The 23,086-nt window shown below is 45.8% G+C and overlaps 1 protein-coding gene, 2 long non-coding RNA genes and 1 other non-coding gene across 18 annotated transcripts in view; 2 read left to right on the forward strand and 2 right to left on the reverse strand.

The window, feature by feature from the left end:
* On the forward strand, positions 1-8,094 carry LOC139083325 (uncharacterized). The gene is made up of 2 exons (XR_011539961.1): positions 1-347; positions 7,592-8,094. It is a non-coding gene; the product is annotated as an uncharacterized lncRNA (long non-coding RNA).
* CHD4 (chromodomain helicase DNA binding protein 4) overlaps positions 820-23,086 on the reverse strand; it is a 27,816-nt gene continuing 5,549 nt past the window's right edge. For 2 of the 15 annotated variants that reach the window (XM_070618983.1, XM_070618987.1), the window contains exons 5-40: positions 22,897-23,015; positions 22,534-22,775; positions 22,164-22,291; positions 21,765-21,900; positions 21,433-21,611; positions 20,996-21,235; positions 20,147-20,350; positions 19,825-20,030; positions 19,319-19,450; positions 19,142-19,238; positions 18,006-18,197; positions 17,320-17,520; positions 16,999-17,136; positions 16,616-16,737; positions 16,316-16,489; positions 15,786-15,927; positions 15,561-15,692; positions 15,332-15,449; positions 14,054-14,178; positions 13,481-13,718; positions 13,141-13,316; positions 10,424-10,604; positions 10,253-10,339; positions 10,078-10,166; positions 9,844-9,977; positions 9,354-9,498; positions 9,074-9,239; positions 8,711-8,808; positions 8,478-8,607; positions 7,900-7,971; positions 7,448-7,585; positions 7,083-7,191; positions 6,842-6,974; positions 2,502-2,697; positions 1,620-1,783; positions 820-1,438 (exon numbers count right to left, since the gene is read on the reverse strand). In XM_070618983.1, coding sequence (XP_070475084.1) covers positions 1,421-1,438; positions 1,620-1,783; positions 2,502-2,697; positions 6,842-6,974; positions 7,083-7,191; positions 7,448-7,585; positions 7,900-7,971; positions 8,478-8,607; positions 8,711-8,808; positions 9,074-9,239; positions 9,354-9,498; positions 9,844-9,977; positions 10,078-10,166; positions 10,253-10,339; positions 10,424-10,604; positions 13,141-13,316; positions 13,481-13,718; positions 14,054-14,178; positions 15,332-15,449; positions 15,561-15,692; positions 15,786-15,927; positions 16,316-16,489; positions 16,616-16,737; positions 16,999-17,136; positions 17,320-17,520; positions 18,006-18,197; positions 19,142-19,238; positions 19,319-19,450; positions 19,825-20,030; positions 20,147-20,350; positions 20,996-21,235; positions 21,433-21,611; positions 21,765-21,900; positions 22,164-22,291; positions 22,534-22,775; positions 22,897-23,015 — 5,301 coding nt within the window. In that variant the 3' untranslated portion in view covers positions 820-1,420. Of the gene's footprint in view, positions 1,439-1,619; positions 1,784-2,498; positions 2,698-6,841; positions 6,975-7,082; positions 7,192-7,447; positions 7,586-7,899; positions 7,972-8,477; positions 8,608-8,710; positions 8,809-9,073; positions 9,240-9,353; positions 9,499-9,843; positions 9,978-10,077; positions 10,167-10,252; positions 10,605-13,140; positions 13,317-13,480; positions 13,719-14,053; positions 14,179-15,331; positions 15,450-15,560; positions 15,693-15,785; positions 15,928-16,315; positions 16,490-16,615; positions 16,738-16,998; positions 17,137-17,319; positions 17,521-18,005; positions 18,198-19,141; positions 19,239-19,318; positions 19,451-19,824; positions 20,031-20,146; positions 20,351-20,995; positions 21,236-21,432; positions 21,612-21,764; positions 21,901-22,163; positions 22,292-22,533; positions 22,776-22,896; positions 23,016-23,086 lie in introns of all 15 variants that reach the window. The other 13 variants (XM_070618982.1, XM_070618986.1, XM_070618992.1 and 10 more) reach the window with 7 other exon arrangements.
* LOC139083737 (small Cajal body-specific RNA 11) lies at positions 8,893-9,034 on the reverse strand. Its single transcript, XR_011540643.1, has one exon. It is a non-coding gene; the product is annotated as a small Cajal body-specific RNA 11 (non-coding RNA).
* Positions 17,418-20,512, forward strand: LOC139083326 (uncharacterized). Its single transcript, XR_011539962.1, has 2 exons — positions 17,418-17,546; positions 18,988-20,512. It is a non-coding gene; the product is annotated as an uncharacterized lncRNA (long non-coding RNA).

The following is a 23,086-nucleotide window of genomic DNA, read 5'->3' on the forward strand; positions in this document are numbered from 1 at the left end:
GCTCGCGTTGAGAACGCGCGCGGGGCTGGCGGCGGCGCGGCCGGGGGAGGCTGGGAGGCGGGCCGCGCCGCGCTCACGCTCGCCGGGAGCGGAGAAAAGAACGGGCACCGCCTGCCTGCTCTTCCCGCAGACGTTGGCTTTTCGCGTCGCTGCGGAGTTCAGTCGGAAGTGGAACCTGAAAGCCGCCCCCTGCCTTCAAACCAAGGCCTAAGAGCAGAGCCCTCCTCTTGGCAGCCTCCGCTCTACGTCCAGTCTCGGGGTGGGGGAGCCCCACGCCACTCGCCCACTCCCAGGCCTTGGATTACGAAACCCTCACCTTTGACCCCAGACTCCCCTCAGCCCGCGAGGTAAGGTTCCTCTACCTAGGTTCACATCTGAAGGTGGGAGGACCCCTGGCGTCCTGATTCCACACAAGTTAACGAAACTTCAGCGTTCCTTCAAATCAACACTGAGTGCTTAGCAGCTATTAAAAACTGTTCCAAGCACTTTACTGGTTTTATCTTCACAGCTCTGTTAGGAAGATATCTTTATTTTATACATGAGAAATCGACAGCCCATAGTAGTTCACTTCCTCAAGGTTACAGAACCGGTAACCCGCGGCGCAGGTATGACCCGGGCGGTTTGGGAGCTGCTCATCTTCCACAGGTGCTGCTCATCCTTGGTCCAGGGCCATGGGACACATGCACGCAGGCGGTCCGCGGCTCTTTTGTGAACTCCAGAACACAAGGTAGCCCCCTAGTTTCCAAACTGCACATGTCCCAGGGCTCCTGTCATACACACTCATCCACCTGGACCTACACTCACACTGAACCAGAGCACTAAAATACAAGGAAACTTTTATTTTCAATTTTCACCAAGAAATTTGCTGTGGTTTTTTATGCTTTTGGTTCTTTTCCTTTTTTTTTTTTTTTTCCACTTTATTTTATTCTATCTGCTCAGTGGCTGGAGCCGCTGGGTTCCTGGTATTAAAAAGATGCCAACAGAGGTAGCTGTGTCTCGCCCAGGGGCCCGGCCCACTCTGAATACCCCAAAAAAGGAGAAAAGGAAACACAAAATAAACCAACAAAATAAAACCAAAAGGAGGAAGAAATTCAGATCATTTTCTTCAAGCCTGGCGGGTCCCACGACAGTTTGTGTGTAACAGACGTTACAGTGGGGAGAAGCCAGGGCCCAGAAGGCCAGCCCGCCAGCTCCCTGCAGATGGCGCCGGCGCTACTGCTGCAGTCTCTCCAGCAGGAAGGGCACCACTGCCCCTCACTCCCTCCCCTCCCCCAGCGCACTGGGGGCTGTTCCTTTACAACATGGAAGATGGGGCAGAAGGAAGGAGAGGGTCTCTCAGGCCCCCACATGAGAAGCTGGGCAAGGGAAAGTGAGGAAGGTCACTGCTCAGCGGTGGAGGTGGTATCATCAGTGTGGATCTTCACTGCTGCTGGGCTACCTACAGGAAAAGAGGGCAAAGGGAGTTAGAATTCCAGACCACAGGAACCCACCCGGTCCTACGGGAACTCACTGGTAAGGCAGCCCCACCTGCCCAGTATGTAAAGCTAGGGTGAGAGAGCAAAGTCACAAGTTCCAGAACGGCTCTGCTCGAACCGTTGGCCAGAAGAAAATGGTCATACCTGCTGTGGAGTAGGTTCAGGTGCTCGATTTGCCAGGCGGCTGAGAATGTTACGCTCTGACATCTGTAGCCGCACAGCAACTGGGGGAATTCGGGCAATAGTAGCTGGGAGTCGAGTCACATCGGCTTTCATGTCACTCAGCAGCTCTTCTAGCTGTTTCAGAACTGCACAGGAAAAAAAAAAAGTGGTGAGCTGTGGCAGTCAAGACCAAGATCCTTCTTACCACAGGGGACCCCCCCATCACTTCTCAGTGACCAAGGGACTAATGTGCTGGAGTGCTGGAGTATTGTCTTTTGTCACTGAATCATCTGACCTGGCCTCCACCATGCTCACATTCCTGTCCCTCATGTTCCACTTCCAACTGTCCATGATTCTGTGCTTTTCAAAGTCACCTAACCCTCACTGTCCCTTGCTCCCTTTTGTCTCTATTTTCTCCACTTCTTGAGAGAAGTTTCTATTTCCTTTTCTCACTGTCCTTCTTCTCCACCTTTTGGATGTGTCTCCCTCCTTCTCTAGAACAGTCTTCCTCATTTCATCCTCCACCCCTCTCACAATGTTTTAACTTAGAAACAAAAAGTTGAAAGGGGTCTAGAACGTGACAGGATCTTAAAGCACCTGAAGTCACCTCTAAAGTAGCCCAGATGACAGTCTATTATTCTGCTTTGCTCTCCACCTCCAAGAACTTGACTATATTAAGAGTTAAAAGAGGCAAAGAACTACTGTCTTTGGTTGCCTCTAAGACATTAGCTTCCCCAGGAGGAAGGCTAGGCTCCCCGAGGAAGGGGCTCTGAAGAAGGCTTGGAAACACGCAGCAGGTGTGTCGGTGAGGAGCAGAGGGAGGAGAAGGCTGAGTCTGGAGGAGGCAGGGGAGCCACTGGCTACCTTTGTGCAGGACTGCATTGGCTGGCTTGTTTCCTGCCATTGACTCCTTGGACAGGTGCTGATGACTCTCCGCCAAACACTCCACCTCAGCAAAGCGGGTGTTTAGGGCCATGGAAGGGTGAGAGGGGTCCTCTGACATGTTCAGGTAAGCTGCCCGGCGCAGCTGTTCCTCAATCACCAGGGCTTGTTCTAAGAGCTGGACAAGGGATAAAGAGGAAACAGAGGATGAACCGACCCTCACTTTGCTTATTTCTGATGGGCCTCTCAGAACCTATAAAGAACCAGACAGATGGCTCCCCCAAACCCAAACAGTCTAACATCGCATTGCTTTTTTTACCCCCGCTTTGGAGGTCCATGTTTTTTAAACTGTTTACCTCTTTACTGATTCACTTTTACACAAAAATGATAAAAACTCAATTTAGAAAATACAGAGCAGGGGCCGGCCCAGTGGTGCAGCAGTTAAGTGCGCACGTTCCGCTTCAGCAGCCTGGGGTTCGCCGGTTCGGATCCCGGGTGCAGACATGGCACCACTTGGCAAGCCATGCTGTGGTAGGTGTCCCACATATAAAGTAGAGGAAGATGGGCATGGGATGTTAGCTCAGGGCCAGTCTTCCTCAGCAACAAGAGGAGGATTGGCAGCAGATGTTAGCTCAAGGCTAGTCTTCCTCAAAAAAAAAAAGAAAAAAAAAAGAAAATACAGAACATATAAAGAATTAAAGTCACAAATAATTCCACCTCCTAGAGGTATTTAACATTTTGAAGTTTTTCTTTGCATATATATTTTTTATGTAATTGAGATCATTCTACAATAGTCCCCACCCTTCTCCACGGTTTCGCTTTCCGAGGTTTCAGTTACCCACAGTCAACGGCAGTCCAAAAATATTAAGTGGAAAATTCCAGAAATAAACAATTCCTAAGTTTTACACCAGAAATAAACAATTCCTAAGTTTTACACTTCGAGCTGTTCTGAGCAGCGTGATGAAATCTTGCACTGTCCCATTCTGTCCCTCCCGGGACATGAATCATTCCTCTGTCCAGCATATCCACACTGTATAGGCTACCTGCTCATGAGTCACTTGGTGGTCATCTTGGTTATCTGATCAACTGCCGCAGTATCACAGTACTTGTGTTCAAGTAACCCTTATTTTACTTAATGATGGCCCCACAGCCAACTTTATTATTTATTATTGTTAATCTTTTTTTTCCCCCCGAATCCCCCTGGTACATACTTGTATATTTTTTAGTTGTGGGTCCTTCCAGTTGTGCCATGTGGGATGCCGCCTCAGCATGGCCTAATGAGCGGTGTCACATCCACGCCCAGGATCCGAACCGGCAAAACCCAGGCTGCCAAAGCGGTGTGAGTGAACTTAAACCACTCGGCCACAGGGCCAGCCCCCAAATTGTTGTTAATCTCTTACTGTGCCTAATTTATAAATTAAACTTGATCATAAGTATGTATGTATAGGGAAAAAACATGGTATATATATGGTTCACTACTATCTGTGGTTTCAGGCATCCACTGGGGGTCCTGGAACATCTCTCCCATGGATAAGGGGAGACTACTGTATAGACATACCTAATGTTTTCAAAGTTACATAGTAAGAATCTTCCTTTATTATTAACTGCTCTTTATAAAAGATGGTTTTTAATGGTTGCATGGTACTCCATCCTATGGATATACCTACCATATCCTATCATTTGAGTTGTGTTACTCTAAAATTATTTTTGTTTCTTTTCTTTTGTCTCCGTATCTTACTCTCATTCCTTTCCTTCCCCAATAGGCAAACCTTCTAATATACTTACTCTGTTTTTTTGTGGGTGTTTTTGAAGACTGAATATTGTTTCATGTGCACATTTCTAATTTATAGAACCACATTCTGTACATAGAAAATGCTTTTTCTTCCTTTCCCCACTATATCTTTTTAGAAAGCCCATTTACGTTGTTATAGCACATGTATTGTGTTGCTTCTAACTGTTGCTTAATGCTCCATGTGAATCCACATTTTACCTATCCACACTCCCAATGTCAAACATCTAGGTTGCCTCCAGGTCCCACCACCAAAATTCATACTGCAACAAACACTCTTGCACATTTCACCTGGTGGAGCTTCGAAAAGGTTCTTTAAAATATATTCCAAGGGACAGAATGTTGATTTATAAGTTATGAGACTTAATTTGCTGAAGTATCTACTGGTTCTTAAAGAGAATGAATCCATTAGGGGTCAGGAAAAAACGACAATGTGAGAATAATGGTGGTGGTTCTTTCTTCTACAAGACCTGGCTCCATCAGGGCCTACTAATTTACCCCAAACAGAGCATCTGCTGTCAATCTCTATATACCCTGTCTCCTTCACCAACTCCCTCCTCCCGCCCCAAACTATGAGCTTTCTCCAGGATCAACCCTTGGCTTGCTGCTGTTCTTTTAAAGTATTCTGCCAAGAGATTTTTCCTCTCCTTGCGTCAACCAGCACCTCTAGGCAAATGACTTGATGGTTTTCAAACCTGCATCTGAAGCACTGATTGTTCTGATCCCTCTGTATGGTTGATCACTCTTTGATCCCACTTGTTTATGGGGAGGGGGGAGTGGGAGGATATTTACTTGAAACACCAAATGACTTAATTGAACTTATTCTTTTCTACACACTGCTCCCTCTCATTTCCTTGATCTGCCAATGATAATTTAATTTTGTCAGTGACTCAAGCTCAAAACTTGAGTTATTTTTGGCATCTCACTCCTTTGTAACTCAAATCCAGTAAGTTAGAAGTCTACAAACTATGGCCTGTGGACCAAATCTGGCCCGCTGCCTATTTTGTATGGCCCAAGAGTTAAGAATGGCTTTTTACATTTTTAAATGGTTGGAAAAAAGTCAAAATAAGAAGTTTGTGACTTCCTAACAATTATATGAAGTTTGAATTTTAGTGTCAATAAATAAAGTTTTACTAGAACATATTCTTGTTTATTTGTACCTATGGCTGCTCTCACACTATGAGAGTTGACTATGTACAATAGAGACCATTAGGTCCCACAAGGCCTGAAATAGTTACTATCTGGGCCTTTAATAGAAAAGGTTTCCTGACCCCTACAATAAATCAGTAAATCCTGTAAATTCTTCGGTGTTTTGTTTCCTTTATCTTATCCTTTTCCTTTTCTGCACCAGCATCACAGCCCAGTCTTTACTACCTCATGACTATATGATAGTTCTATAACCTCATGAAGTGTTGTGTTTCCATTCTCCTTGGTCATAATAAAACACTTCAGAAACCTTCAAGGGCTGCCCACTAACTACAGGGTAAAGTCCAAAATCTCTTATCTGGTGCCAAAACCCACCTACTGACCTCTAGCTCTTACCTCTCTCCAGCCTACCTCCCACCATAACACAAGTATCTTCTACAGCCCAGCTGGGCTATTTACTGTTTCCAAACAGCCTAAGCTCTGCTGCCTCTCTCTTTGCCCAACCTAATCCCTTTGGTTCAAGAAGCCTTCTGTTTCTATCCAACAATCTCTACTGCATTCATCAAAACTTAATTCCAATGCCATATTCTCCATGATGAAGCCATTTGTGAGCTCTCTCCTCACTCCTCAAATTCCCTCTGGAGAAGTTTCTCATGGATTCAGCAGTCTCCCTCCCAGTACACAGAATGGCATTCATTTGATCACACATTTGCCTCTAAGCTGACAGCTCCTTGAGAATAGGCACCGTGCCTTATTTTTCTCTGTGTCCCTATGTCACTCAGTGCTTGGCGCATAATGTTTAAAGGTTCATTAGGGTATATTTCTTATTCTCCCAATTACACTCAGTGTAAGAGCCACGTGTCTTGTCTCATGGTATCCCATTTTGATGGTCTGCACACAAAGTGGCCTCCATATACATTTGCTGAACTCCTGACTGAGAGTCCCTGCAGTCCTGGGCTTACTGGCCCTCGTGACTCTGAAAATGGAGCTCTACCTTTCCCTCTCCTTTGTGCAGCCACCCCACCCTCTATCCACACAGGTACTCTAGTACCGCCAGCCCACTGACAGCCCTACCTCCTCAGAGATCCAATTCAGTCCCACCTCTGCATCTTTCCTGAACACTCCAGCCTACAGTGTTCCCCCAGCACTCCCACTGCACTAGTCTGTGTCATTCATTAGGCACAGTCATCTTCAGCCCTTGAACAGCTGGTTTATTTTCAAGTCTGTTATGTCTTGATCCCTAATATTTAAAATACTTGGGAGCAAAGCCTTTCCCGGAATACCAAAAGTTATACAGGAGAATGACCAGCATGGCTAAGTGAACAGAGTCCCTGCTGCACTTTAGAGGCTGTCACGTCAGTGCTGCATTCCTCCCCATTCTGCTCACCTTGAACCTTCGGGCTAGGAATTTATTCTTGATCTCTAAGAAATTGCCACGGTTCATTTCACCCTTGAAAGGCTCATTGAGGATGGCATAACGTGGGTCATTCTGGATGTCCTGCCACCGAGCATAGCCATGGCTATTGGAAAAGTGCTCAGGAAAAACAAAAGGAAAGTAAGAACCTCAAACTGTGGGACCATGAGAAACCTGCTCCAAGAACCTCAGCCCAGACTCAGGCAAAGGATACTTTATGATGCCAGCCAGCAGCCAGTAGTCATGCCGTCGATGCCAGATCTCGTAAGTCTTCTTGGTGACTGTGGCTGCCCGCTCCTCATTCTGCCAAAGGGAATGCAACTCTGAGGAGGAATTTGGGGAAGGTTGGGAAGAAAAAGGCAAACATTTGTGAGAATTCAAAAAGCTATTTACTCCTTCTCCCCAGACACCACCTTAATAGTAACGCCTCTGGCTTTCTAACACGGAACCAAGAGGCATATATAATCAGCCTGGCATTCCCTCATCTAGTAGAGGTAAAGGCTCTATACCCTGGCTTCTGACAAGAACCCTAATTTCACCTTAGATCCTTCTAACCCCAGTGGGCCCTCATTTTCATACCAGTAAAACCACCATCTGCGATGTTGAACATGAAACGCTGCTTAATATTTTTCTTCTGCTTCTCATCATTCAGGTCCTTGGGAGTCTCTCCATTCTGAAGCATCACCTCTTTTTTCTCTTCTTCTTCTTTCTTCTCTTCTATAGGACATGCAAAAGAAAAATGTCAGCTCTCAACAGAACCCAGCGCCTTGGCCCTTACCCATGGCACTATATGCTACAAGACATCCATCTACCTCCACCCTTTCTCCACACAGGTGTCTCTCAAACTCAGAAAAAGGTGCCACCAGCCCATGGACAACTAAATGTGAGGACAGAGGAATCTTTTAACTTGGGATAAAATGGCTATATGGATACAGATGAAGAGGCTGGGGGTGGGTGTGTCCTGAAGATAAAGTCCTTGCTTCTAGTTTTAGAGTCCTTCTAAACCACAGTCAGTTTCTCCAAACACCCACCTTTGTCCTCTACCACAATGGGGGTGAGATCTATTGCTGACTTCTCCTCCACCTTTTCCACATCAGCAACACCTGGGGGGAAGAGACAGCATTGAGAGTGTATCTAAACAATGTTCTCCTCTGTTCCACACTATATCCAACTGAAACAGTCCTAAACCTCAATCGCTATCATTAAAGTCATAAAACATGTCTTAAGAGAGGGGAAAACTCCATAATTTAAACTCAAGGGTCGGGGCTGGCCTCATGGCCGAGTGGTTAAGTCTGCGCGCTCCACTTCGGCAGCCCAGGGTTTTGCTGGTTCGAATCCTGGGCGCGGACAAGGCGCCGCTCAACGAGCCATGCTGAGGTGGTATCCCATGTGCCACAACTAGAAAGACCCACAACTAAAAATACACAACTGTGTACTGGGGGGTTTTGGGGAGAAAAAGGAAAAATAAAATCTTTAAAAATTAAAAAAAAAAAGTCAAGGGTGCAGGGTTCTTCAGTATGTCACTTCCTCCTGACACCTCTATAGCCTGGCTAAAGTCCAAGAGCAACTGTGGTTCACAGGGATCTGCAGTGCTTGAAAATGTGGATACCTTTGGGCTCTGTCTCCATAGGTTCGTCTGTTCTCTCCTTCACCTCTGCCTTTTCCACCTTCTCTTCTCCCTCAGGAGGTTCAACAAGGACCTTTTCATCCTCTGAGGCAGGGGCAGGGGGCTGTGTACACTTTAAAAGGAGAAAGACAAAAGTTGAAGCAGGCAGGCCAGCACCCAAGAGTGGGCTTATCCACTTGCTTTTGGTGTGGCATCCAGTCAGCGCCATCTCTTACCTCAGCGGTGGCCTCAGGGGCTGCAGATTTAACCTCCTTTTCTCCTTCTGCACTCTCCTCTTCTTTGACGCTATTTTCCTCTATTTTTATCCCATCCTCTGCAACCAACAGAAAAGAATTAATTAGGAAGAAGGGCCTGGAGCAGAGATAAGATCATGCCTTCACAGTTTGTCTCATTTTAAATTGTCCTCTCGTGCCTTTAAGAGCCAGACCTATTCTCAGGACGGCCCTCCTAAACTGAGAGGGAGAGATTGCTGTGTGTCCTGCCAGAGGCCCCTGTTAGAACTGAGCACAGGCGAGCAGAGAAAGCATAGGCCAGGACAAGAAGAGAGGGACAGAAAAGGACAGTGCCCGCAGACTTACCGGCAGGTGGAGCAGGTGCAGGAGTATTGGGTTGCGTGTCCCCTGGAGTGGAGGGTGTAGGAGTCTTGGGGGAAGGTGACCCGGGCTGGGACATTTTTTTGTTTTCCTCTACTTCAGCAAGTTCAGGCATGCTCCAGCGCCCATTAACATGTTCAAACTCCTGAACCTATAGCAACAGGACAAGAAGTTGAAGACCCAATTCCAGCTCTAGGCTCCTTTCCTGTTGGCCCTCCAGTTTCCCCTAGAAACCTTGAACAACAGAGAGAGGCTCAGGGCTTACCTTCTTGCGAATCAAGGACATAACACCAATCCTGGTAAGAACGTGCTGGCGAGACAGGCCTTCTCTGGGGACACCATCAGCAAAGGTCTCAGCCCCATCTGCTCCCGGCTCACATAAATGCCGCATAAAAAGAGAGACGTAAGCCCTGTAGAAAATAAGTAGAGAAATGAGTTAAACAGCAATCCTGCCAACCCCTAGATCGGACTGTTTCCCATCCCCACTTAGGCATTATCCCAGACCACGACTGTGGTTCCATGTTGAGGTAAAGCCAAACCAGCACAGTGAAAGCTGATCTCCAAACTCCATACCATGCCCCAGGTTCTCTTCCAGAGAAGCTAGGGAACACAAAGAACCCTATTACTAACAGCTTTGCCTGCCAAATTCAGCAGAGGAAACAGCGAACTTCCCTGCTTAGCCTGGACTAGTACTGTAGAATGACCAGAGATTAGAAGCTCTTGCCCTACATCAGTCATTCCAGCTCTCAACTTACTTGAACTCTTTCTCTGATTTGCCTCGCAGATCTCTCACAAGCCACTGGGTGGTAAAAGCATCCTGAGGTGGCATCCCATATCGCATAATTGCATTAAGAAAGGCTTTTCGCTGACGAGCATTAAAACCAAGTACCTAGGGGGAGAAGGAACCTAGGTGAGAGGGAGCAGGTCTTACTCCACCAGACCCAATACCAGCACTCACCCAACCTTCCTTAGAATTATATGACACTTACTTCAATATTCCCACCAACACGGGCCAACAGAGGAGGCAATGGCTTATCTTTATCGTTCCGCAGGCCCTTACGACTGGGCCTGCGGGGAGCTGCAAGAAGAAAAGGTTGCATGAGGGACACCGGTAGGGTATAAGACAAAGTAGTATTTTAACCAGCAGAAAGGCATAGGCCTCACCTTCTGAACGTTCATCAAAGTCTTCATCACCTTCCTCTGAGGCCACTGAATAATCGGACTGGTTGTCGGACTGGTCGTCCTGCCAATCTGGAGGGAGAGAGGGCAGATGAGCGGGGCCCACTGCTCTAGTGGAACGGCCCATGGGTGGGGGGCGGGGCCGGCCACACACACCTCGGTCCTCCTGGGAGCCATCATTGTAGTTGACCTGTTTACGGATTCTTTTTCCTTTGCCCAGATTTCGGGCCAGATCTTCTTGCTGCTGCTCATAATGGTGCCGCAGCAATTTCTCCCAGTAGTCAGGATCCACACTTTCTTCTTGTTTTATGATTTCCCGTTCTACCTCCTCTTCCTCCTGGGACAGAGGGAGGGCCAGGACTCAGGAGTGCTGAAGTCAGCACCACCAGCTACCCCTGGTCCTCACAGTTCCCATTCTGCTAACTCCTTCTCATGACTGGACTCGGAAATACTTGGTGTGCCTGCTCGGACCTAAGAACTTAAAAGAAATTTAATTGACAGGACATGGCTCCTCATAATTATGTACAGATGAGCAGTCAACATAACTAAAGAAAAACATGGGATGGAGCTGTTATCACAAGAGAAGGATGAAGAGACAGTATGCTTTCTTCTAACTCCTTTTACTGATACATATATAGTTAGGAGACAGAAAATGTAGAAAAGAGAGATTAGAGCCTTAGCAAGGCAGAATGGAGAAGCTTCTGAAATACTGCAAAAGATTTTCCTACGAGAGAAAGTAGAAGGGCCATAAGCCCTTCTGTTCTTCACAAACTTCATCAAAGTTTACCAACTGTGTGCAAAAAAGAAAAAAATTATACGGGCCGGCCCAGTGGTGCAGCGGTTAAGTTCACATGTTCTGCTTCTCGGCGGCCCAGGGTTCGCCAGTTCGGATCCCGGGTGCGGACATGGCACCACTTAGCAAAAGCCATGCTGTGGTAGGCATCCCACATATAAACTGGAGGAAGATGGGCATGGATGTTAGCTCAGGGCCAGTCTTCCTCAGCAAAAACAGGAGTGGCAGTAGTTAGCTCAGGGCTAATCTTCCTCAAAAAAAAAAAAATTACATACATATATCCTCTTATGTCCCAATAATGTTTATGATCCTCTGAAAGTCTTATATTTTTTTCAGACATTTCAGGCCACTAACTGGTTCCAGATCCCTTACATTAGAAGTAAACTGCTGCCAATAGCATAATGCTAGAATCAACCTAAATATCCATCATGATGTAACTAATTAAATAAATTATGGGGGTTGAGGGTGGGTGAAATGGGTGAAAGGGGGGTCAAAAGGTACAAACTTCCAATTATAAAATAAGTAAGTACTGGGAATATAACGTATAGCATGGTGATTATAATCAATGATACTGTCTTGCATATTTGAAAGCTGCTAAAGAGAGCAGATCTTAAAAGTTCTCATCACAAGAAAAGAAAATTTTGTAACTATGTATGGTGATGGATATGTAGTTGTGGTGACCATTTTGCAATATATACAAATACAGAATCACTATATTACACACCTGAAACAAATATAATGTTATGTATCAATTATGCCTTAATTTCTTAAAACAAATAATGGTACTTCTAAACAAGAACATATTATACAGCAAAAAGAAAAAGGTGGGGGAACTCTTTATGTACTGATTTAGACTCTACAAGATTTTTTAAGTGGACAAAAGCAAGGTAGAGAACAGTATGTATACGAAACTAATTTTGTATTTAAAAGGAGAAGAAAAAAGGCGTTTGTGTGTGTATATATATACGTGTGTGTATGGATGGATAGATATGTAATTTGTATGCATATAAAATATTTTTAGAAAGAGACAAGAAAGTGAAAATACCATTTATCCCCAGGAAGGGAACTAGGCAGCCAGACAGGGGTGGAAAAGACATACCTTTGTATCTTTTGAATTTTAAACCATGTGAATTACTATTTATTCAAAAAGTAAAATTTATAAATATTATAAACAGCAGCTGCCACTACACGAGAGGGTCATTTGTATACCTATTCGTCATGAACAGAGATTATCAACAGGTGGGAGAATACCACCCCTTCCTTCCCAACCGCTCAGAAAGTGCTGCCCCAGTCAATCACTCCTACATGCAGCCACTGCCCTGACAGAGCGTAGAGCACCGTACAGGAGGGCAGTCAGTCTAGAGACCTATCAGACTATTCAGCCACAGTTACACATAACCGAGGTTAGTAGCAACACCTTCAAAAAAGAAGACAACAGGTATGTATCAGAAAAACACAGCAAGAGGGATGGTTCTGAGTTACAAGGATGAGAAAAGATGGCAAAGACCACCAGAAACCTATGCCAATTCAAAGTCCCCTGAGCTGAATAGTTTAAAGAGAACGCAAATGTTTTTCATTTATACCCTACTTTATCATTTAGGAGGAAAAATTATTATCCAAGCCATGCATTTATCATGATTTTAGTATTTGTTTTTTACTAAAAAAGACCAAGAAAAGGAAGAGGAAAGAAAAACGGCAAACAACAATTCTAATGTTTTAAAAAGCATAGGGAAATAGGCTGTCTAAGTATGTTTCTTACCTCCTGCTTTTTCTCCAAAGAGAGTTGAAACAGCAATCAAAAATTTATTTGTAGGGTTAATGAAATGAGATTCTGATAAAGAGCTAATATAACTGTTTTGAGTGAGAAATTTGGCTGTGAGTTTCCTGACAGGCACGGCAAAGAAGAGAATGTGATTGGTCATTTTATAGTACTTATTTTCATGGAAAGAGATATATCAATTCATCCATGTACTTACTAATTTACCTACAAATGTTTTCCTCTTGTCTCATACCATCTTGGTCTCAGCTCCAATTTTCAGACTAATCACCAAGCACAAGATTGCCTTGGACTCATACTCACCCCCATTTCTTCTTCCCGCACCACATACTGGGCCACTTTGAATGAGCTCAAATATTCATTCATGCCCTGCAATTCTGTATCTTCAGTCTCATCCTGGTTACGGTCCAGCAGTCTTTCAATGGCCTTATCATCATAGTGGATAACACTACTATCTTCTCCCTCTTTGTTGTCTCCTCCTACAAAGAATCAGGAGTCCATACCCCCAAAGTCAGCTTCAGCAGCTGCAGTGGAAAAAGCAAGTCCCAGAGGACCCTAGGTCCAAGTCTCAGGACCCTAGGTATCAAAGATACCCTTTAGAGAGGCCAAGCCCCACACCAAAACAAGTTTCTGACTAACGTACCTCCATCTGTAGCTTCGTCCTTGAATAGTTCCTCAGTGCCAAATTTGAGGATGTCGTCAAGCTCCTGTTTGGACATGGATCCAGTCTTGGAGCCCAGCCCAGGCCGAACCACTAGATGCGTCAGCATCATCTTCTTCTTTGCCACCTGCGTGATGCGCTCCTCCACTGACGCACGGGTCACAAACCGATAGATCATCACCTTCTTATTTTGCCCAATACGGTGAGCTCTGCTAAAGGCCTGGAGTTGGGCACAAAACGAAGCCAGAAAATGAAGTAACCATATTTTCCTGCTTTCACTTTTGCCTTGACTTACACATAATAAGCTAAATCCAGCACAAGGCAGGAGCTGCAGCTTGCCTTCATACAAAACTTCCTTTTGCACCCCTGCCCCAGACACCACCCTCTATCACGTTACCCAAAATAGGGCCATGGCTAACCCAAACGTTCTGGCTTACAATAAGGTAAAAGACTTAAAAAGAATCCATTGTTTCCCCATGAAACAACTAATTCCAGATGGTGGAGTCCTCACAGAGAGTACTGTGTACTTCCAGTAAGTTACTGTACTCTGCTCACCTGGATGTCATTATGGGGGTTCCAGTCAGAGTCATAGATAATAACTGTGTCAGCAGTGGCCAGATTGATTCCAAGGCCCCCAGCTCGAGTGGAAAGCAAGAAGCAGAACTGCTGAGCACCCGGTGCTAAAAAAAAAAAAAAAAAAAAAGGAACCAAAAATACCATTAGAAGTGTCTCCTGAATTCCAATTAATAAATGTAGAAGGAATGTCAGAAATAAAAAACCTCATTAGGCAAACACCACAGTGATAATCATTGTAAGCAAGGTCCACTGATGGATACAGAAATCAGCGTGAAAGTTTAAGGAGAAAAAGGATGTTACTATAGTCTCAAACATATCCTTCAAGATATTTATCGATTACAATAGGAAAAAGTGTAACTTTACAGTGGAGAAACTCAGCAGACACCACCTGAACCAAGTGATCAAGGTTAACATCACCAGTAATGGGACGTCATCAACATCATGTCCTCCCCCGATGTGATACACTAAAAAGGACACAGCATTGCTTATATTCTTGCCCAAAACACCTACCCTCAATCTAATCATCAGAAAACATCAGACAAACCCAAACTTATAGACATTCTAGAAAATAACCGACCAGTAATCATCAAAAGTTTCAACACCATGAAAGAAAAGGAAAGAATAAAGAACTGTCACAGACAGGAAGAGACAAAACTAAATGCAATGTGAGATCTAGGATTGGATCCTGAAACAGGAAAAGGACACTAGGAGGACAGCTAGTGACATTCAATTAGAGTCTGCACTTCAATTAGTAGTATGACACCAGTGTTAATTTCCTGGTTTTGATAGTTGTATTGTGGTTATATAAGTTGTTATTATTAAGAGAAACTGGGTGAACAGCATACATGAACTTTCGGTATTAATTTTTTGCAACTTTTCTTTAAATCCAAAATTATTTTAAAATAAAAAGTCAAAGAAAAAAGTAGTGGCTACTGGGACAAGTCTGCCACTAACTTGCTATTTGAGCTTGGATAAGTCCTGGTCCCTTTCTGGGCCTCAAGATAAAATGAGCAAGGTTAAATAAAATGCTCTTCTTTCTAGCAGAAAGGACAAAGACATCAAAGGAAAAAAATCCTCCTAGGAATAGTCCAATACATTCCTCCAATCAAGATATTCAAAAGCTTTACTCTTCCCTATCCATTGACAAAGACCCAAGAGAACCACACAGGAAAGCAAATGCATGAGAACAACAAGCGACCGGTCCAAAGACACGAGTGAATGAGGATGTCTGGACTGAAGCCAGTCCTTCCCTCTTACCATTGAAGCGGTCAATGGCCTCTTGACGCATGTTCCCAGTGATTCCACCATCAATACGTTCATACTTATAACCTTCATGTTCCAAGAAATCCTCTAGTAGGTCCAGCATCTTGGTCATCTGGAAAAGGAGCACAGTTTAATTATCAGTCAGATAAAAATCCCTTTTGCCATGTCACTGAGACTTGTCTACTGCTGTTCCCTAAAGCTCCCAGCCAAGCCCACATAATACCTGGGAGAAGATGAGTACACGGTGCCCACCCTCCTTAAGGTTCTTGAGCATCTTCTGTAGCAGCAATAATTTCCCAGATGCTCTGATTAGGGCACTGCCATCATACATGCCATTAGGCATCTTAGGGGCTTCCTGAGGAAAGAAAGAAATAAGAAAAAAATACTGAAAGAAAGCCCAAATGGAGCAGTTCCAACCCAGGGATGAATGAGAGGTGGCACGACATACCATTGCAGCCACAGGGAAGAGATATGGGTGATTGCAGCACTTCTTAAGATCCATCACCACATTTAGCAGAGAGACCTGGTTGCCACCACCTCGAGCATTGAGTGCCTCAAAATTTCGAGTGAGGATGTACTTGTAGTATTTCCTACATGGCAAGATAGAAAGATAAGTCAGACTCGAGAGCTATTATGTGACTTACAACACAATCCCAAGGTCTAAGATCTTCCTTCCAACATATCTCACTTTGGGACTAAGGAAGCCTAACAAGAAGCACCAGTATCACCATCAGTATCAGTACTATCAGTACCACCACCACCACCACTACCACCAGCACCATTTTAAATAAGCTAAGGTATTTAAATAAGAATATGGGCCCCAACCCCACAGCATTAGGTGTTTCCTTAGGCCTTGCTTGCTCCCATCACCAGATGCCTTGAAGTGGAGCATGCAGAGGAATAAGAAACACTGCAGACTGGCAGATGTCTAACTGTTTTTGCAAAATGAAGTCAATGCTTCTGTCCCTTCTGACTCACTTCTGCATAGGGCTCAGTTCCACACGCACAATCAGCTCTGTCTTGGATGGCATATTCTTGAACACATCAGCTTTGAGCCGCCGCAACATGTGAGGCCCTAGCATGTCATGCAGTTTTTTAATCTGGTCCTCTTTGGCAATGTCAGCAAACTCCTCCAGGAAACCTTCCAAATTGCTTCAGGAAGAGAAAGGAAAAAGTTGTTGGAGAGGGAAAAGGAAGAAAGGAAAGTGATACACAGGAAACGGGCAACAGGAAAGAGAAGCAGAATTATGAACCGATTGTGGATCAACACACACTTACTGGAACCTCTCGGGGGTGAGAAAGTTGAGCAGATGAAACAACTCTTCTAGATTGTTTTGTAATGGAGTCCCAGTCAGTAACAGCTTGTGCTGGAGTGAGTAACCATTTAAGACCCGGAAGAACTGGTGAAGATGGAGAGGTGAAATTCAATGAAAAGAGGGCTCCAGCATATCTCCGCAAAACTCTGAGCTATTTCACTGCCCGGTAGTTAAGCCCCCTGCCCCTACCTCCATCTCTTTTAAGGCCTGGCCACCAAGGGTATGACAAGGGAGGGAGGCAGAGACACTTCTTCCCTTTCCCCTCCTCCTAGGTCTCCCCTTAATGAGTAGGTAGTACTAGAAAACTAAAACTGGAGGCCATAACCTCCTACCCTACCCCCTCACCTTAGACTGATTGTTCTTAAGCCGATGGGCTTCATCCACGATGAGGCAGGCCCAGTCAATAGACCCCAAGATAGCCATGTCAATGGTGATCAACTCATAGGATGTCAGCAGCACATGGAATTTCACAGATGCCTCTTTCTGCATAAGAAGGCAACCTGGTCACTAATGTTCAACTCCTCCAGCATAAGTAAGTCCATAGAGTTTTTTCCTCCTCCCAGCTGTTTTCCTTTTGCCTCACCCCAAGGACCAGGTCAAAAGGAGGCAAACTAAACCCATAGCAACAATTCCCTCTCTAGGGTGGTCTCCCTCCAACTGAGATACCTTCATGCGAGAGGCCTTCTTGCCACCACGAATGGCGTTGTCTTCAAAGGAGAACTCATTCTCTCGGATGATGGCACGGCTATCTTTGTCTCCCACATAGGTCACCACATACATATCTGGAGCCCACATCTCAAACTCCCGCTCCCAGTTGATGATGGTAGAAAGAGGGGCACTCACTAGGAAGGGGCCTTTGGAATGACCCTTGGAGGAAGAAGAGAAGCAGCAAGGTAAGGACTGAGGGTCCCGTCACACTACAGCCTCAGCGCCCACCTCTACCGTCTGTCCCAAGAGCTAGCCGAGGACTAACATGTGCACTGCGGCTTCCACTCTCACCTTTCTCCACACATGCATATGTCCTGTCTATTCCTTTCCACGAAGCCATGCCCGCCTTTACAGAGAGCTTAAGACGTCACCCCTTCCATTAAGTCTTTTCATACTAATTCCACTCACAATTCAGCTTATCGCAACACATATCCATTTCCCCAGGACTGAGGCTCTGATTCTACCCAAGGCACCACTCCCTCAAATCTTTCTCTCTGCACCTGTGTCTATCTTACTGTCATTCAAGCATGTTCCTCAAGGTCAGCGACCAATTTTTTCTTCCTTTTTCTCTCTCCTCAGAGAGTAAGAAAAGACCGTGAACACAAAATACCCACACAAAAGACTAACAGCCCCAGCTTTCCTACCTCCTTGTAGAGGGAATAGAGGAAGACTGCTGTCTGGACAGTCTTCCCAAGGCCCATCTCATCAGCCAAGATGGTATCAGTGCCCTGAGCCCAGGAGAAGCGCAACCAATTCAAGCCCTCCATTTGATAGGGGTGCAGGGTTCCACCTGTAGCATCCAGGTACTCTGGCTGTCGCTCATACTTCACTGTTGGCTGAAGGATAAAATAAACAAGTCAAGAGCTAGCAAGAAATTCGCCTCCTTCCATGAGACAACAGCTGCCTGGTCCTCACACATCCTCACTAGATGCTCCTTCAGAGAGCCACAAAAAATTGCGGGGAAAAAGATCCCCAATTGTTACTGTAACTTTTGTGTTTGATTTAGAATCCTGTAGGGGCCGGCCCAGTGGCGCAGCGGTTAAGTTCACACGTTCCGATTCTCAGCAGCCCGGGGTTCGCTGGTTCGGATCCCAGGTGCAGACATGGCAATGCTTGGCACACCATGCTGTGGTAGGCGTCCCACATATAAAGTAGAGGAAGATGGGCACGGATGTTAGCTCAGAGCCAGGCTTCCTCAGCAAAAACAAGAGGACTGGCAGTAGTTAGCTCAAAAACAAGAGAATCCTCACGACAGCAAGGCAATTAACCTATCAGGCAGCAGAGATCTTGGTCCCACAGATCTCTGAGGAAAGATACATCACAGCCTCCCTAGCAATACGATAGTTCTGCTAGTCAAGATCCACCAGGTAAATAATTGTATGTCCCCCTAGATTCATCTTTTTAACCTTAACCATCCTCACATTATATTACACAAATAAAACCCAGAGGAACTGAACCATGAATTAAGAGTCAGCAACCCAGGTTCCAATATAAGTTTCATAAAAGCTTGGCTGTGTGATCCCACCCTTGATAACACTTTCTCAATCATATAAAACACCTCCTCCTATGTTTTTATTTTTCAAAGGATAAAAAAAAAGTAATCTTATTATCTTCTCTCGTTTCCAGAGATGTGGAGAAGTGGGGAAGCAGACGTATGAAGCCGTCTCAGCTATGGAGTTATTACTTGCAGATCATGACTCAGAGCACCATCGCTGGACTGGAGCACACAGATACATGGTCCTACAACCAACGGTGCCCTCCCTCTTCCACCCCAACTCACATCGACTGTTGGAGTTTCAGGAGGCCTCTCCAACTTCCTTAGCTTCACCTTCTTGAGTTTCTTGCCTGGTCGTCCTTCCTCACCCCTCATTAACTCCCTAAAGAAGACAAATGTCACACAGCTGCCTAGCGTTCTTCTCAATAAGAAGCAACTCCACTCCTCACCAAAGTCACTCACCTGTGATTCCAATAACTCTGCTTGAACAGGTCATAGTCCTGTATCTCCACATCCTCACTCTCCCAGGATGCCTGATCATAGGGCAAATCTCGCCACTTGATCAAGTAGTGAACATGGCCCTTCTTGTCCACACTGCAAGGTCAAGGAGAAAAACCCTCAAAGCCAGAAGGCCACCCTCTTCTCCTCCTAAGTCAGCCTTGCTCTCAAAAACTGCCAATAACCTATGTTCCAAAACAGACCTTTAGGAAGGACAAACCATATACATTCAGAACCTCTACTATACCAGTCTTTGGACCAGAAATTAACTCTAATCTATAGTCTCCTATGGCTCAAATACAAGGATTCAGTCAGTTAATAATAATATATTGAGCGTGTATCTCTTCCAAGTCTAAGTTACTGGTGATGTCCATTTTCTTAATCCCTTTGGCAAGAGTCTCCCAATGATAAGCTGCCTAACCTCCCGTAAGCCCAAGACAACTACCAGTCTGGCCCAACTCCACTGGTACCTGTGGTTGAGAATTCGGTGGATCATCATCCACTCAGGTTTTATCCCATAGCGATAGAAGCGTTCCTCCATCTCTGCAAATTTAGGGTCCTTGTTCTTTCGCTTTCGGCTCTTCTCTTCATCACCACCAAAGTCCCCAGAAGGTGGCTCATCCATATCATTCTTCCGCTGATAGTTGCGGAACATCACTTGACAGTGCAGCTCCAACTACAAGCAGAAAGAGAAATAACTCACCAAGGAGTTGCATTCACTCTTTCACAAGGCTGTTTTCTCACTACCCTCTTCACTGTAGCCCCCACATCTCTAGCTTATGCCAGGTTTACCTGCAGTTCAGACACCCAGGAGCAGTGCCAATAAGACATGCCTTGCCATTTCACAAAGAACTGCCGCTCTGGCCGCCCCTCCAACGGCTTGGGAGAGGGAGTATTGGGATCAGCATCTGGAGGTCGAGGCACCGGTGTGGGAGATGGTGGCTGACCCCACTTCCAGATTAGGATCTTCTGAACTTTGCCCTTAAGAGCTGGACACTGAGAGAAAAAGAGATGATCCAACACCAAATCATTACCATGGGGAAAAGACGGTACAGCTCACACCCTCAACCTTACCAAAGGATTATTTCAAGTAAGATCTAATCCCAGGACCCTTCTAGGGAGAAAATAATAAAACTCTCTCTCTACTTCTGGACGTCATCCAGGATTTGTGTGACATTATCACTCCTATATGCTTAATAAGCCAGTAGCTAGACTTCAACAATAACCCAGAACATGGAAGCACAGAAAACCCACAGACCTAGAGCCCAGAATTCTTCACTTATGCAACCGAAAAGCAGTAAGTGGCCCTATTTAAACCATTCTAAACTACCAAGACCCTGAGGCTAGGTGTCAAGCCACTGACGAATGTTCTGGGATAGAAGAACACTGCTCCATCCCCCTTAAGAGAACTGGCAAAGCATCAACTCCTCTGTTCAAAGTCAGGCCTACATTTTCCCAGGAAAAAGATAACCCAAGACCACAGGAGGAAGGAAGATACCTATCTCGGGGCTGAAAGGTCCATAGTTCTCCAACGACCTCTCTCTGACCTCAGCCTCATGATGCCTACATATAAAAGGCGTAAACCCTTCTGCTAGACTACACTTCTCAAATCTCTCACCCTAGCTAGGGTCAGTCACTCACCGTACAACGGGGACAGAGCCATTCACCATTGGGGATCTCTGGAAGCGGGGGGTTCAGGCAGTGGATGTGGTAGGAGGAAGGACAAGTGTCACAGCAGAGCAGCTCCCCACCATCCTTGCAGACCCGACAGAATTCCATATGGTGGTCATCCTCTTCTTCAGGGTCTCCCCCAACCTCTTCCAGGATCTCCTCTCCCTCTGAATTGTCCTCCTTAGCCTCCCACTGGATGCCTTCCTTCTCCTGTAGTAAAGGACCACAGAGTCAGATCCTTACCACCCCCCACCCACTCAAGTCTGAACCCATTATTCCTTTGAATGCTTCCCAAAGCCTACACCAGCAACACCACCATTTCTACTCCAACCCAGGCCCAAAAGAGCTTTATCTCTCCCACCCTTCCTCTTGAGGGTTTCAAAGGGCCACAATGGCTGGGTACTCACACAGTGGGGGCAGCTCCACTTGCCCTCAGGAGCCTTCTCCATATCTGGATCCAGGCAGACCATGTGGTAAGCTCGCGGACAGGTATCACACAGGATGATCTCACCGCCTTGCTGGCACACCTCGCAATAGTCCTGGTGGTCTGTCTCATAACCATCCACAGCAGTCACCTCCTCCTCGCCTGGGCAAGGAAGAGGGAAAGCCCAGTTATTAGAAAAAAATCTCCCCCCCACCCCCACCCCCACAATAAACCCCACCCCTATCTCCTTAGGGAGATTCTTCACCAATCATTCCACCCCATCCCATCACATACAGATACAGAAGAGAAACACACCTTTCTTTTTCTTTTTAGTGGTCCGGAGTTTCTTGCGGCTGCGGCTACTGCGGCTGGTGGAACCATCAGAAACAGAATAGCTATTGATACTGGCATCATCGAAGTCAGACTCCACATCCAAGTCGTCGTCCTCACTCTGACAGAATGAAAAGGAATAAGGGTAGAGGTTCATGCCAAGGGGAAGGAGAGAGTGGTGGAACAGGGATCAGAAGGGATCACTCCCTTACTAGTGGTACCAGACTCCCCGCAAGACTGTGATACATGGAGCCTTGTCACCTTGTTCTGCGGCCAACTCCCCACATTCTTATGTGCCTACTGTGAAGACTAGATCCTGAGATAAGGTAACACCGTCTCTATCAGACATGGCCCCCTCACCAAAGGGATGGGCTGAAATCTCACCGAAGATCTCTTACGCTTAGAACCAAAACCTCCCAGCTTGATTTTCAGCGGAGCTACTTTCTTCGGTTTAGGCTTCTTGGCATCAGGTACACGAGGACTGCCTTTGGGCTTCCTACGAGCATTAGGACCTAAAATCATGAGAGAGCAAGTAAGATCATATAATCCAAATATACAGCACAAGGCAGAAGATGGGGAAAAAAAATACATTCTCCATCTCAGCTGGTTTCCCCATGTTCAGCTTCCCAAATACAAGATTCACTCCTCCCTCCTATCGTCTATTTTCAGGCAAACAGAACAGCATTCCCATGCTTTCTGTGTCTTCAACATCCTAAGCCCACACTAGTCCCCCCTGCAATGAATCCCATCTCACCTTTGCCCTCCTTGGTCTTGGCTTTGCGGATAGGCACCTCCACAGGGGGAGGAGGTGGTGCAACCTCAGTGGCTGTCACCATGCTCTCCACCACAGCCACTGCTGCCGCTGCCGCCGCTGCCACTGAAGCCCCAGAACTGCCTTTGAAGGGGTTGTTGGTGCTGAACTCCCGCCACTTTGCACCCAAAACCATCATCATCTTGGACACAGCAATCTTGGGGTTTTTGGCAGCAATGAGGGGTCTGGTGGAAAAATGGACAAGAACAGAAAAGAAGAAAAAGTTTAAGAACAAAAGAGGGAAAGAAAGTGAGATGAGATTATAGAAACATGCTGCTCCCCTTCCCCCGCAGACCTCCTATTTACCGGACAAACTGGCTGAAGGCCTTGTAGTTGGTGAGGGTGCGATAATCCTCCTCTGAGAACACATGGTCGATGTCTTCCATGCCCCAGTCTTCCAGGAGCTGAGCAGAGGATTTAGGTTCCTGCAGAAAGAGCAAAGTCAAAGACCTGACACCCAGTACCCACACTTGCTAAGGGAATCTGAGTTGAAACT

This window comes from Equus przewalskii, chromosome 5 (assembly GCF_037783145.1).
Source record: "Equus przewalskii isolate Varuska chromosome 5, EquPr2, whole genome shotgun sequence".
In the NCBI taxonomy this organism is placed as follows: domain Eukaryota; kingdom Metazoa; phylum Chordata; class Mammalia; order Perissodactyla; family Equidae; genus Equus; species Equus przewalskii.